A 15,000-nucleotide genomic window follows, 5' to 3' on the forward strand; every position below is an offset into this window, starting at 1 on the left:
TTCTATCATATTTCCCAACAACGACATGAGAAATGAAAGGTCTACAGTCATTATCTACAGCAGTCTGGTGATGTATTGCAGCTGTGTTGAGTTCTTGCACATGAAAATTTAATTCTAATAACTCTGGTACTGCGTTTAGGCAAAAAACATATGCACCAGCACCGATTAGAAATGGCTGTACAATAAACATCATTAGTTTTGTTAGTGAAATATTAGCATGAACTCCACTCTAACTAATGTCGCAGGGCCTACAGGGTATGTTCAATGCGTTCTTGGCTTTAGCTGAAAAATCGAAATGACAATACCTCTGACAATTTTGACATCGTCCCAGGCAGCAGCGGCCGACTGAACTTCTTCTGGGAGCCGATGGCTGCTGGGAAGGGAGAGCCGAAAACATGGCAGCTACCGTGTTGATTCGTGTGATCCATGACTGCATCTGCTCTGCATTCCTGTGATGGATAATACACGCCCACACACCCAATGTGCAGAGTCACATACACACAACAACCAATGAAACAAGTTAACAAACTCAAAAATGCTTGCTATGTAAAAATACACACATAAAAATACACAGCTGCCCTCCATGGTACTCTGTGCACACATCAGCACATGCCTAGATTATAACATCAAAGGGATAATTATCGGAGAAATGCAGCCTTGCTGTTGACAAAGAAATTATTTTGGAGCCAATTAATGCATGAGAGAAGAGGGCCTGTTTTACACTAACAGAGCCATTAGGGGCCCAGGAGAAATATCAGATTGAATCAAACAGCCTTGCTTAAACCCCAGGAGACGAAGCGAGAGAGCAAAAGAGAGAATGAAGGAGGAGAGACACAGAAAGAGAGGGGTACAGTATGTGGGACAAATGCAAGCTGCAACTGGAGCACAGAGCCTGTCCTCCTGGGGCTGAAACATGTGGCCACTGATGTGCCACTTCCTGGATCCTGGTAACACACACATATACACCTTCAGCCTGAGCTTGGCATTCAGTATACATCCTGTTTAGTGTGTTTGCATGTCATCCGTCTGTCCACTGAGCATAAGTTCTGCATGGGAACGCATGCATACCTCACATCATATACTATTAGCTAGTTGGAATAACAGCAGACAGTAGCAGAACACTTACTACAGGTAAGTGAAGAAACACAGCTCCAGCAGTTGTCTTCCACTAAGGCAAAGGTTCATCTGTACTGCATGTGATAAAGGTTTTTTTTTTTTTTTTTTGGGCTACTTTTTAGTCTCCTGCCTGTGTATCAGTGTGTACTCATGCACAGGTGCTATATGTGTATGTGCATAACTCTGTATATTATTTCATCTCAGTGAGAAGCTTGAAATGAAAAAATACAGGACTCACGGTGCTTGGAAGAGATACACTCTCCAGTCAGCGGTTCGCAGATAAAACACATTCGGCCTCTGCTGTAATCAGAAGCTTTCATCGCCAGAGAATGATGGATGGATACAGCATTTTTCAAGTCTTCATCAGATAGTTGCTTATCAGGTCTGTACTCCCCTGCCATGACAATTAATAGTGTTTGCAATAAAAATGTGATGATTTTGTTGAATTGCACTGGAAGGAATCAACTGTTTAAAGATTATTAAGAAATGTAAGTAAAAAAAATAATATCATTACAGGTATAGCTTTTAAAACAGCTGACAAATTCAATATTCAATGTAACAACAAAGGAATCTATATTACCATCAAAAGTTCTGCAAAGTAGATATAAAGTACTCCTAACAAATCTATTTATGTCTCTGTGTCAGATGATTGTATTGTCTCGTGGTAATCTTTATGTATTGTATAAAATTTATTCTCAGGTCTATCTTATGAAAGCAATCTCGATGTCCTGAATTAATAACGTCTGACCGACTTTACAGGCCTGGAAAGCCTATTATTTTGAGAGTCTGAATAATGAACGTCAAGTAACACCTCCTTCTTAAATTGTTCTCACATAGCTTTATTCCAGCAGTATATGTACGTACATAAACAGTATATTTTGTAATAATGTAAATATATTGGCCTCTTACTTTTTGCAGATAGAGAATTAGCCCTTTTTAAGATGGCATAGAAAGTCTTCCACCCCCTCTTTCCCCTCGGTGCTGTAAATAAAGTAAACAGAATTATATTTTGGATATCTATGTATATTGCAGAAGGTAACAATCCTACAGACTGATAATGAGCAGTGGACATGTGTAATTTTACTTCATATAAGTGGTCTCATGGTAGTAAAAGGATCTAAGGCTTACTTCTCTTGCCATCTGAATCAGCATGAACCTTGCGGCACGAGAAAGCCGTTCTTGTACAGCAGTGCACCGGTGGGCTGTGTTTCATCTGACAGGGGCTTCTCACTGCTGCCCACCCGTTTCATGGATCTGGAGGCGTTGGAGTCGCACAGGCTGTCCCCGAGCTCCGAAAACGACTTCCGAAGCTCTTCCTCGTCTCTATGGAGACAAAAAAACAGATTCAGTGGTGATCAACACTTATGTGTCATGTCTCATTAGCGACGCAGAAAACACATCATCATTCATCCTGTCCATTTGCCTCTCACTCTCTGCTTGTTAAGGAACAGCACAGGACAAGAGGTTCAGAGATTTCACACACACTTACTGGGAAACTTTATTTCATACAGTACATATGAGTAATATTGCTCTTCGCTGCTGGTGTCTTGGCAGAACTTTCGTTGCACAAGACATTTACAAAGCATCATGTATCAGGGGAAACCTGAGTGACTGAAACAATCTCTTCAAAGCTGTAATCGTGTTCCCCTGTATCTCTCTCTCTTTTTTCTTTCTTTTGTTCTCTGCTCTCATTCTCCCAAGAAGTGGTCCACTCTCCTTGATCAAAAGTACCACAGCAAAAGAGTGACACCATCTATCTTGTTCAAGCTTTGAGGTGAAAAACAGGGGCATCTTTACCCGGGGGGGCACACTCCTCACAGAGATGCAGGCACTTCAGAATTACTCTCCTTCTTGATGCTCAGAAGTGCCTAAGATATGAGATTGTGTACTTTCACTTGGTAAAAGCACTGAGTTAAGAACAAAACATGTAGCTTAGGAGACTCCATTCCTACAGTAAGTTTTACAGAGTTTGGCTGTGATTTAAAGTTTTGTGCACGGTGCACACTGCTCATTATAGACAGGCCGTGAGGAGCCATCTTTATAAATGAGGATTTTGATGAGATGCTGAACATTGGACTGCTTCACGCACAGCTTCATTTCTTGCTAACTACCCTCATGTGAACTGTCTGTCTTTGTGTGTATGTGGATTCCCGGTATAACATGTCTCTTTTTTGCTTCCCTTCCATAAATGTCTATCAAATAACTTCAGCATACTCCCACTGCCGTATAGAATATGAAATTGTGTCAAAGAGAAAAGGAATTTGTATTATATTGGATAATAAGCAACGGTAATCACATTCTCCTCTAAATAATCCCCTACAATGCAATGTATGCATTCTTTTAGTGTTTAAAAAGGGATTTGTCACATTAAGAGATGATGGATGCTTTCGGCTATAACAGCAAGTGTCTCTGCATCCTCCCAGTGAGGTAACATGGCAATTCCACTTGTTACATCACCAGGCGGCACCCATGCAAAAGTTCAGCCTGAAATAGAAAAATGGCTGGATGCCGAACCCCCCGAGACCACGCTATGAGTAACCAACAGTACATAACAGCAGTTAACCCCATGCAGGAGCCAGAGAGAGAGAGAAAGGCAGAGACGGAGCCAATGAGCACGTAGCCTGTTGCCTGGTAACTGCTGGCCTGCCTGAATCCCATTCTACACAGAGACAAAGTCGAGAAGAGCTGCTGGAGAGTGGGGGGATGGATGGAGGAGAGATAGAAAAGTGAGGAGACACAGATGAAGGGGAGGGGGGGGGGCAGAAAAAGACAAAGCTGATCCTTCTCAGATGGCAGAACATTATCAACAAAATATGAGTGAAAGGAAAGGAAAGGAAAGGAAAACTGTGTTGATGCAATAGGAGGAAAAGCAGGGTAAACTGCAAGCAGTGAAAAGTGCATGTTGGGTTCTTTGTGATGATGTTGCTGCATCAGTTGGCAATGCAAACAGATTTGCTCTGTTTCACCTGAGTTGTTGTACCAAATGGAAACACTCAAAACACAGTCAAGTGAAAGAGGACATTAAGTCATCCATACACACACTCTTATACACTGCATTAATATTCAGCAGTTTTCTTTTCGTTTTGGTTTCAAAATATTTTTCTGCAATGACTGCATTTAAAACCAGCCTTTGTTATTTCTAAACTTGTAATCTGTACTAAATGGAGTCTTCATAAGCATCTCTACTGTTTAATGTCATATGATGCAATGGATGCCACATAGACTGCTCTCCGACATTAGGTGAGAGGTGGCGGCAAGTCAGTAGTAAGACATAATAATTAGAGCCATTGAGGAAGAAAGAAAACCTGATTAGCAAAATAAGAAGAATAATTGAGCAGATGGAGTCGGTGGACTGTTTTTCATAAGGAGCAAATCTTTATTTTCTATGGTACTTTATGCTGTCCTGTGGCAAACACACTTTTTTTTTTGGCCATTTTTAACCTCGTGTTATCCCAAAGTCTGTGTCTCTGTATCTCTGACTTGTTGCGTCTCTCTCATTCGTCCTCTCTATCTCTGCACAATGCCCACCACCTCTCCCTGTGCTCACCACCCCCGCTCCTGAATGAGGAAGCATGTGTGTACTGTATATGTCTGCGTTGTATGTGTGTGTGTGTGTGTGTGTGTGTGTGTGTGTGTATGTGAGTGAAGAACATGTGGGTGCATCCAACTGCACCACTGAGAGTGGCCATATGCGTGTCTTTCTCTGTGGGGGTGTGAAGTAACATCCATTGCTGTATTTTGCGTTGTTTTTTTTTTTCATCAAAGTGCAAAGACACGTACTGCGCACCCACACAAACACACACCTGTGATAAGATACTGTACACGCCAGATTTCATATACAATTTGTATTCATGTAATCACAGAAAAAGGTTTGTTTTTGTGTCTAAAAATCACACCTCAGTGGTGGGCCTTGACTACACAGTGCGGTGGTGGAGAGTGTTTTTTAAAGACTCAATCTATGAGTAAATAACTAAATCAATGCCGGTTAATCTATATATAGAACGGAACACAATATATACTATCCTGAAGTGATTTCGCCTTAAAAATGGCAATTTCACAACTGAAAAAGCTCCAACTGCAGAATTCTCAAAATCTCACATGCTTTAGAGCAAACAAAACACAGTATTTACATTGTCAGATTTTATGCAGAAGAAAGGCTAAGCTGTCAGAGGGTGTTAGGTCTTGTGTGATGAAGACAGTCAATGAGACTGAAAGTGAAAAAAAATGTCTTCAGCGTGAAATATGCATCAACTAAGCAAGTAGGGTGTGAAGGTGGTGGCAAAAGTGACACTGTACTTTGCATCCAAATAGGGTTTTCAAAGCAGATCTCCACCACACACTGAATTCACACAATGTAACAGTAACAGTTACAGTTGTAAAATGTTTGTAACAGTTAAAACTTGTGCGAGTTGCTGCCAAAACCAAAAAGCAGACAACTGTGGGCTGAATCTCTAAATGTGTAATTCACTTTGTTTAACGATGGATTTTCCTGTGCTTGATGGCAAAGTGTTTATGTGTCTAAAAAGACATTTCTTCTATCCCCGCATGGCCTCTTATGTGGTGGGGGTGTTTAAATAGCTGTCTATATGTCAGTGGAGATGTTTGAACTGGATTGCCTGCCTCTCTGTGGATCTCCTCCTCAATCTGCTCCTCTGACCAGTTTTATTCAGCTGCTTCGGGAGCGCTGATGATATTTTTGGAAAGGTAGTGGGAGGCTGTGGTCACACCTTTGTATAGGATGCAGGTAAAGAGCCATTTAAAAGGAGTTTTTACCGCTCCCTCCTTCCCTCCGTCCCTCTCTCTCTCTTTCTCTCTGAGTTTTATTATTTTCTTGCTTTTCATGTTTCCGTACACAGCCTTTTTCGTGCACATACAAAAATATTTCCTGTGTATATTTGTGTGTACAGTGTATTTATCTGTTAACGTGTGAGTGTTTGCTGCTGAGAGAGTACAGGGAGGAAAGAGCAATGCGGTAGCTATGGAGTCGTATCCATGGTGCTGTAACTATGGCAACAAAGCTTGGAAAGCTAGTGACTTAATTGGCATCTCTGAGGCACTCTGGAACTGTGATCCAGAATAGCAACCCTTGACACACTAATGTTTCCTTCACATGCCAGACAACTCTCACGTCATTAATGAGGATACTAACAAGTTAATCAATATCCTTTATTTTTTCCTGCCCTTCAGGACAATGTGTGTGTTTGTCAGTGTGTGTGTTCACTTGTGTGTGTGGGTGTCTATTTACGTTCAAGTGTGCTTTAAAGCCAGAATTCCCAGACAAAGCACAGGACAGAATCCAAAGCACAGATGAGAAAAAAAAGAAAGTAATGAAGTTTAGATAAAGCCAATCTTAAATTACTTACAGTGTCCATTGAAGCTTCTGATTCTTGATTGAGTTGTACAGTGCCTGTAGAGAAAAAACAGACAATGTTGAGACAAAGATAAAGAGCACACTGCTCCTGCTGCTTTCAATAAAGGTTTTGATTCAGTTTAAGAAGAGATTTATGGTAGTATTGTGTGAAAGTTACACTGTAAGCAAGATGATTTCATTCAATAAACTGTACTCAGAAAAATGCCATCCTTTTCAATTCTAGTCAAGCGTTTTCTTAGCCAATCAATCCATCAATCATCCAGTCACTCAACCACCGACCCCTTGGTTACAGAGCCATTACCCACCAAGCACCTGTGTCGTCAATAGACAGATGAACAGATCAATAAATAATTTAAACTCTCACATCAATGGATCGACCCATGAGCAAAATGAAGTTACAATGGTGAACCAACAAAAAGGAACATGTTTAACAGACATTCCTGCATCTTATGGCATCTTCAAAATGTCTTTTTCTTTGTTCTCTTCTCCATCATATGTTTTCCTATTTTCAACAAACTTTACTGGGCAAATGCTCTGTATCTTTCTCCCTTTCAGAATAATAATTGCTTACTCATTTAGTTTCATTACCATCACAACCTACCCACTAAGATTAAAGTTACAGAATAATAGAATAGAAAACATGGCAGGTTTTTTTTTATGAGAGAATGGGCTGCTTTTTCACAGGCTTTATAGTAACAAAGCACATTTGACTTTAACTGCCTCCAAATCTTCAGTGACAATCGAGACCTTTAGACACTTCTCACTCAGCAGCGCCCTGTGACATTAGGCTACACTGAATGTGATATAGCAGCTCGGTTTCACAGCCGGTCTGCAGCAGACGAGCAAGGAGAGGAAAGACAGCATGAAGCCATCAGACTTCAGTGTTTAAGACACAGATTGAGGAAGTGGAGGACGCTGACAGACAGCTGTGACAGCTGAGGTGATGGAGAGGACACTTATTGGCCTTTCATCACCACCTCATTCACTTCTGTATTCCTAGTAGAGAAATACATTACATTCCACTTCACCATGATCACAACGACAATGTGGTGGAAGAAACCCCATCAACTAAATGTGACCATTTGCTATAACTCCGTTGATTAAATGCCTCCAGTAATAGTCTTCAGTTCAGCTGTTTTAAACCAACAAACTACTATAAATATCATTCTGTCACACTGTAACTTTTAGTGGAGTAAAAGTAGTGTTGTTGACTCTTAATAACAGCCAGCCTTGACAGTTCCAGGTTTATGTGTTTTTCTCTATATTCTGTAACATCTAAGACTTAACACAGTATGTTTTTAAACTAAACCTGCTCATAAATTTTAATAATCGTGACAGATAAAAATACTGCTGGGTTTCTTGAAATGCCAGAGTCAGCCAAATTTAAACTGGAAGGCAAACTGCTGCCGTAGCAAAGAACTAATTGACATCACATATTCACAGTGAATTTATAAGCTCTAAAATGATACAGATATCCTACAACAGTTGCAGATTCAATCAAGTGTATACAAATAAAGAAACTTATCAATATTGAAAGAATCAGGAATTAGGATTCAGTGTTTAGTGAAAAAAAACTCAGTGACATATATTGTAAATCTAATGTTGACTGAAGAAGAAACTGCTATGCCTGTCTATATTTAAGCCTCTATATCTGCCAACAGTGTGTTACTAGGAAGAGGTTCACTTTTAGAATCTAAATGAACACTAAACAGAAGGTAATTGATCAAAATATAGATGGAATATAAGTTAGAACCTTAATCAGACTGAATCGAGGGGCTCTTTAAGACAAGGATGGAGGTTCATCACCTTCACCTACTTCCTTCATAAACGTCATCCAGCAACAGCAAATGAGAGCCATTAGTCTTGAAGGCTGCCCTTACACAATATGTTGTTCTCATGTGTTGCGTATTGAAAACCACTCCCTTCTTCAGTTATTTTCTAATAATACAAATGAACTGAAGCCAACCAAACTATCATATGATTCTAAAAATACCATTTGGAGGTTAAATAAATACGGAGACAGACAAAAATTATTATGGAGCACTTTTTCCAATCTGTGAACACAAAAAACCTACCAGACCATCTGACAAACGTGGAAATGGTTTGAACGACAACAAGCTATTTACCCACTGATTCGTTGGGTAAGATACAGTATGATTTGTTTGACAAGTGTCATACAGAGTTCACATTATGTGGGAAAAATGATTCAGCTTGACTTTTGCAGACAGGTTCTGAAGACTCTGGTCAAATTGCATCATTTTGTCATGATAAATAATGTAGAAGTGTTTTAAAATAAGAGGTTCAAAGCTGTTAGTGTTTGTGTGCTCTACCTTCCTCCTCTTTCTGGCCTGTGGATGATTCTGTCCATCCTGAGCTTTACCAAGGAGGTCTGGAAACACCAGGGGTTTCAGCGAACGGGAGCGCGGGGTCTGGGATAGCGGAATGGTCCATCATCCGGAAGTCCCTTCCATAACGCACAGTGCAAAGAGAGCGTGAGCGTAGGCGCCCTGCTGAGTGCAGGCTGTTAACCACCGATCATGGTCAGCGAGGACGGGGCCACGGATCAGACAGAGCTGAGTTTTCACCTCTGAAGAACACTGGACATTCAATCACTTATTTCACTTTGTATTTTTGAGTCCTGATAACAGTTATGCAGTAGGATCCTGAAGGAAAAAGTTCCATCCGAGGTCATAAAAACTGTGAAATGAGGTTCGCCAGAGCTAGATGCTCTCCAGTAAACAGAAGGCTGTGATATAAGAAGTTGATGTAATGACAGACAGCTGGAAGTGAATTCAGCTGTTAAAGAAAGCAGCTGGTGATCAGCAGAGACTACGGCGGGGAGGCAACACATCACTGGGGTGCTGTCAGTCTGTCAGCAGCACCAGTGGATGATGCTATCATCAGCAGGCATCAAACCCCAAACGTTTTCTCTTCCCAGATGGTCTTGATCAAGGCTCAGCAGGCTACATCGGGATGCCCACCTGATGCTGAATTATTGATAAGGCCTCCATGTAATATACATGTACACAAACGACTCCTTGCGGAACTCATGTCACAGATTTGGAAGGGAAGAGTTTCCTCTGCAAGGTGAGAAGTGGGTAGGAGCAGTGCATAGGTTCACCACTTCGCCTCTGTTGAGTTTTAATAGGTCATAGCAAGACAAAGTACAAATCTATACATAAGAAAATGGCTAACAGTCCTTCTATGCATGTGTCAACAGAATACAAGCTTGTGCCCAATTACACAAAAGGTGACACCTGTCCACTAGCCACCTTTTGTAAAAGCCAGTGACGACAGTACACGCACGGCATTGAATCCTCAAACATGCACTCACAGGTACACACACAGGACCCAAGCTGACACTTTCACAGATGGTATGAAACACTGGCTGAGGTGTGAACGGACAGCCAGCATGAAACAGATGGGTGCAAAAGGCGGAAATGAGGAGGTAAAAAACACATACAATAAGCTGTTGTGAACACAAACACACAGTGGAGCCATAAAAACACACAAAAGCAGACAATAGAAAGAAATATGGGGAAAGGGAGGGACGGCCGCCCTCAGACTTCAGAGCAGGATTCCAAGAGCACCCTCAATTTCGTCACAAGCCCACAATACAAACAAATAAATTCAAGAATTAAAGAGAAGTCTTCAGCCACGAGGCAAATCAGAATGTCGGAAACCATAAAAATTGACCATTAAAAAAAAGAATGAATGATCCTGTTGCTCCTGCTGTAAAATGGATACCATCAAATTTACACAGTGCTGATTGTCAGATTATCTCACACAAGAAGAATCATTTCTTCGTCCCAGTCTCTGTCCATGTGTTGAGGTCTGCTCGTCATCATTTACTCCTTACCCCCCAAATGTGATCCACTTCTTCACTCACAGCCTCTCAGTCAGTCTCTCTCTTTTTTTTGCACTGGTTTTAGTCCCATCGCACATTCGGCGGGTGTGGGTGTTTAAAGGAAAAAAACGCCGCCGTCCTGTTGGTGTCTTTCATGCCTTCCTTCCTTTTGTTGATCCCTGGTTTGTCTTTTGCAAAGGTTTCTTTCCATCCAGCATTTTTGTGTTTCTCCCCTTTGCTTTGCTGCTGCTGCTGCGGAGGAGGAGGAGAGGAAAGGAGAGCTTGGCTGTCTGAATCGCGGAGAGAAAAGATGCTCTCCCCTCACTCTCTCGCGCGCTGCCTCACTTCGTCAATGCGTACCTCCCTCCCTCCTTCCTCCTCTCTCCTCTCAGTCATCGCCAGCAAATCACAGTCTCCCAACTGTGCTCTTACACACACGCACACACACACACTTACATAGACACACATCAAGGTTTAGCAAATACATTCATATATGCTTTTCTAACGCGTATTTGCAGCGACAATTACTATTCATGGCTGGTTTTCTGGGGGAGATTGGTTAGGTGGGAGAAAAAAGAAAAACTGAATAAATCAGCAAAAAGGGGTCAGCATGAACCAAGTGTGTGACAGCAAATGTATGTATTTACTGCTGCTGCCTTTGGGCTTCATTTACAAATTGTAAAGCTTTGCAATAACTTGTGTCCCAAAAATATCACACCATTTAGAGAAGTGTTTAAGTAGGAATGAAGCAGCAGAAGAGACAGGTAAAGGAGAAAACAGAACATCTGACAGAAAGCCTCACCTACAAGATAAATGAAGGAGAACTTTGCCCATGAGAAATTTGTCAAATAGAATTATTGACTTCACAGAGAGTAACAGGGACAGTGTGACAGGAGATTTAATGACTGTGCCACTCATAGATCACAGGTATTGATTTCTACATGGTGTGTAATAGTCAAGTCGTAAAGTTAATGAACAAAAATGTTATAAGTTTATTAAAAAAAAAATCCGATTCAGAATATTGGCTGCTTTTCATGTTGCTAATATTGTTAATCGGATGAAATATGTGATATGAGGAAGTCAATGTAGAGATTTAAGGATAAAAAAAGATGCTTATAAAGTGAGGAAATATTGCAGACTGGAAACGGACTCAGGGCCATCTTATCAGCATTATGGGCAGCATACTGAGGCCCCTATGGCAACTACTCACAGGAATTATTATTGGCTTGAAGTCAGTGGTCTTCAGGATGTCATTTTCCATGCACATAAGTGAAAGCCAGTTCAAACGATGCTACCCCATTGTGCTATGAAGCTGATTTTTTTAACGTTCTTCTGTACAGTCGGTCACCATCATGCACATGAACACTCTGAGTGCAATTTCAACATTCAGGAACAGATTTCAAATTGTCAGAAATTATTATTCTGTACAAATTCTAGCGCAAATATTTAATACTAATCTGTAAAAAACGATTGAAAAATTTTAGTACAAAATGAACAAAATCTGGAAAATGATTTTTAAAAAATTGTAGAAATTGTATTACAAAATAAAAAATAATCTATATAAAATGATAGAGAATTCTAGTACAAAATAAAACAAATCTATATAAAAATAATGGAACAAATCAAGTACAAAATAAAACAAATCTACATGAAATAATAGAAAATTCAAGTTCAAAATATTTTTAAAAATGTTTTAAAAAATTGAAAAGCAGAAAATTAACTTAAATTAGCAATTAGTGGAGTAACTATGCACCTTTGATGGATATGTGTCTATATAATACAAGGTGCATGAAGGGTTAACATACACAGATTAGCATGGTGCCCCTATGCTTGTGGGGCCCATAGGAAAGTGCCCTTCAGGCCCATGTGTTAAGAAGGCTGTTTAATCCACAACAGAACTAGTTTATATTAAGTATATTATTCATATTTTGAGGAATTGATGACTTCTAGTGTTGTAGTTTTAGTGTTAGTTTGAGTTTGTCAGGTATTATGAGGAGAAGCTTGATTTACTGAAGCTGAAAAAGGCTGTCTATTAAAAGTCCCATATTGTTGCAAAACCATTTTATTTTTGAACTCCATGAACCATTACATTGCTCGACCCACAGCAGAGCTCAGTAATTAGCACCTGGAGCTAAATCCAAATGAATCTTTAAAAAGTCTCACACAAAGTTAATTTAGTTGTTATAGTTCACATAGAATTCTTCATTGGTAACTTCCATTTTTTTCAGTGACAGATGATTTCTTCACTGCAAGTTTTATTTTTAGTCTCCGTTTTATAATACCTTGAATTCAAACAAACAAAAGATTTAGTGCTCAGTTTCGTACAGTCATTAATCCATAAAGCTCAAAGATTTTGTCATGAACTAAAGAGAATGAGATCTTAAGCCATGGAAGGATGTGGAATCAGTATCTTGGTCCAACTTAAAGCTGTTCTCAAATCCTAAAATCCTGTCCAACTGTTTTTGTGTCTCACAAATTGCAAAATACAGTCACCAAAAATGTTTTAGAAAACAATCTCTGCCATTACATAAGGCATAGAGAGAGTTTTATACTGCTATACAGGGAATCAAGGCTATCAAGGGAAAGCCAAAAAGAGACAGAGTTCGTCTCTCATGACCGCTGTCTGTCTTTTGACATGAACCTTGAAGGTGGATGTGACTGGTGTCCCCTTGGCCTCTGTGACTATCAGTGGGGACAAAGAAAAGAACATCGGCGAGCTGGAAAGTGGAGGTAACCTTTGACCACAAAACCCAAAGCACCTGCATCAAGACGACAGCGTGTTACAGAATGAAGCAGACTGAGGAGGTCATGATAAAAGCTTCGGTGTTAGCTTCTGTCACTGCTTCTCACTCTGTCTTTGTAGTCTTCTCGTGTTTTCCGTAACTATTCCCACTGCTCTTTTTTGTTTTTCAACAGTAACATTCATGTCTGGCACATGTATGTTTATATTGTTTACACTGTTACATTTGCACATTTTTATACCACTTTTAAATTTTTAAAATGTTACCTTTCATACAGTATAGCTCTAATTTGTACAGATTTTGACTGCATACTATTTTATTAATATATGTCTGTATCTTGTGTTGTTATTTAGATGGAAGTGCACTGTCACTGGCAGAGACCACCTGCAATTTCATTGCACAACTGCTGTAATGTCAATAAAGCCTATTCTATTCTATTCTATTCTATTCTATTCTATTCTATTCTATTCTATTCTATTCTATTCTATTCTATTCTATTCTATTCTATTCTATTCTTCTTTGTAGACAGCAGCAGGAGTTTGTGGGCTTGACCCCCCCTCCAAAAAAACACACACTTAACCCAGATTACTCAAATGAAGTTGGATCAAAATGTCAAACTGTACTAGACTTAAGGAGAGCCAATCAGAAAGCATTTCTTTAGTCACTTTTACCCAGTATTGTTCTTTATCTTTCTTTCCCAACTACTGCCAGTCCACACTTCCCTCGCTTCCACTCAATATTTCACATCCTGTCTAAATCTCTCCGTCTCTTCCTCACGGTGACTTCAGACAGCTCGGGGAGACGGGGAGTGTATCCACAGCCACATGTCAGTGCTGACCTAAGCAGCTGTCTCTTTTTCGCAGTCGCTTTTTCTTTTTCACTCTGCCTCTCTCTGCTCTGTCTATTATTTTTAATTTTGAAGGAAAAATTCACAAGATTCCTCCTTCCTATCTAAATCCATATTTGCATTTTGTACCCCATCACCTGTCATATCTGCTGTTTAGACAGAAATAGTGGGGGTCATTTGCAGAAGCAGTTGCAGTGGGAAACACACCTCACTGGCCCGAACATTTAACCAAAGTCCTCTGTCCACACTGCCAGCAGGATCTTCAACACCTTAGTGCATGGTCAATAGACTGAACAATGAACTGAACATGACTCAGTATGTGTATTTCTACTTATAACTAAGGCTAGGTTGTAAATAATGTACTAAACACTTGTAGAATAAATCTTTAATGTAATTTTTCTTTGCCCTGAAGAGAACTGGATTCCCTTCAGGGGATCAATAAAGTGGATCTCAATGTGAAGCTGGCCAGATATATGAATACTGAAAACTAGGCCTGAGATCCTGAAAGCAATGCACACCTCTCCAAAAATGCTCTGTAGCTGCATACTGTAGATTTCATTTAACAGATCGAGCATGTGGTGCATGAGGGAAATGTGGCCAAGAATATGGCACTGAGATGCCTTATGTGTTAGATCCTCTCTCTATTTACTGATCATTTGTGCATGGTTGCCAATTAATCTAAAGTTTGCAGCACATGGCATGTAACAGATTTCAACTTCATCAGTAACGTAGGTAGGGCTGTACCAAGTTGTGGAGGGTGGTGAAGGGGGGTGGGGTACCATGGGCAGGCTAGACACAGATTGCAATAAAATCTAAATTGAACTACATATTCAATGTGGTTGATAAATTGGATGAATACAATTCTAAGTTTGTAAATATTTCACTCAGATATGGATGGTTAAAATATTCCTCAGGAATGCTGGGTCCCATGAATTTGTCATGTTCACCCCCCCATTGGTGCCCCCAGCTTGTGAATATTGAAGAGTATTAGTAGTGGGTATTTCTGCTTTAAATAGAAACACAACTAAAATAAACCGATATATAAGGTGATAATCTAAGAAATTCAGGTTTAATTTCC

General features: G+C 40.0%; 1 protein-coding gene across 1 annotated transcript in view; it reads right to left on the reverse strand.

The window, feature by feature from the left end:
• Positions 1-278: 278 nt before the first annotated feature.
• The window catches only part of LOC115439399 (uncharacterized), a 62,621-nt gene continuing 47,899 nt past the window's right edge, over positions 279-15,000 (reverse strand). Inside the window, 8 exon segments of the mRNA XM_030163242.1 lie at positions 279-385; positions 388-449; positions 1,355-1,418; positions 1,421-1,528; positions 2,044-2,097; positions 2,245-2,281; positions 2,283-2,439; positions 6,480-6,523. Of these exon segments, the coding sequence (XP_030019102.1) occupies positions 279-385; positions 388-449; positions 1,355-1,418; positions 1,421-1,528; positions 2,044-2,097; positions 2,245-2,281; positions 2,283-2,439; positions 6,480-6,523 (633 nt within the window).

Source organism: Sphaeramia orbicularis, chromosome 19 (genome assembly GCF_902148855.1).
Source record: "Sphaeramia orbicularis chromosome 19, fSphaOr1.1, whole genome shotgun sequence".
Lineage (NCBI taxonomy): Eukaryota > Metazoa > Chordata > Actinopteri > Kurtiformes > Apogonidae > Sphaeramia > Sphaeramia orbicularis.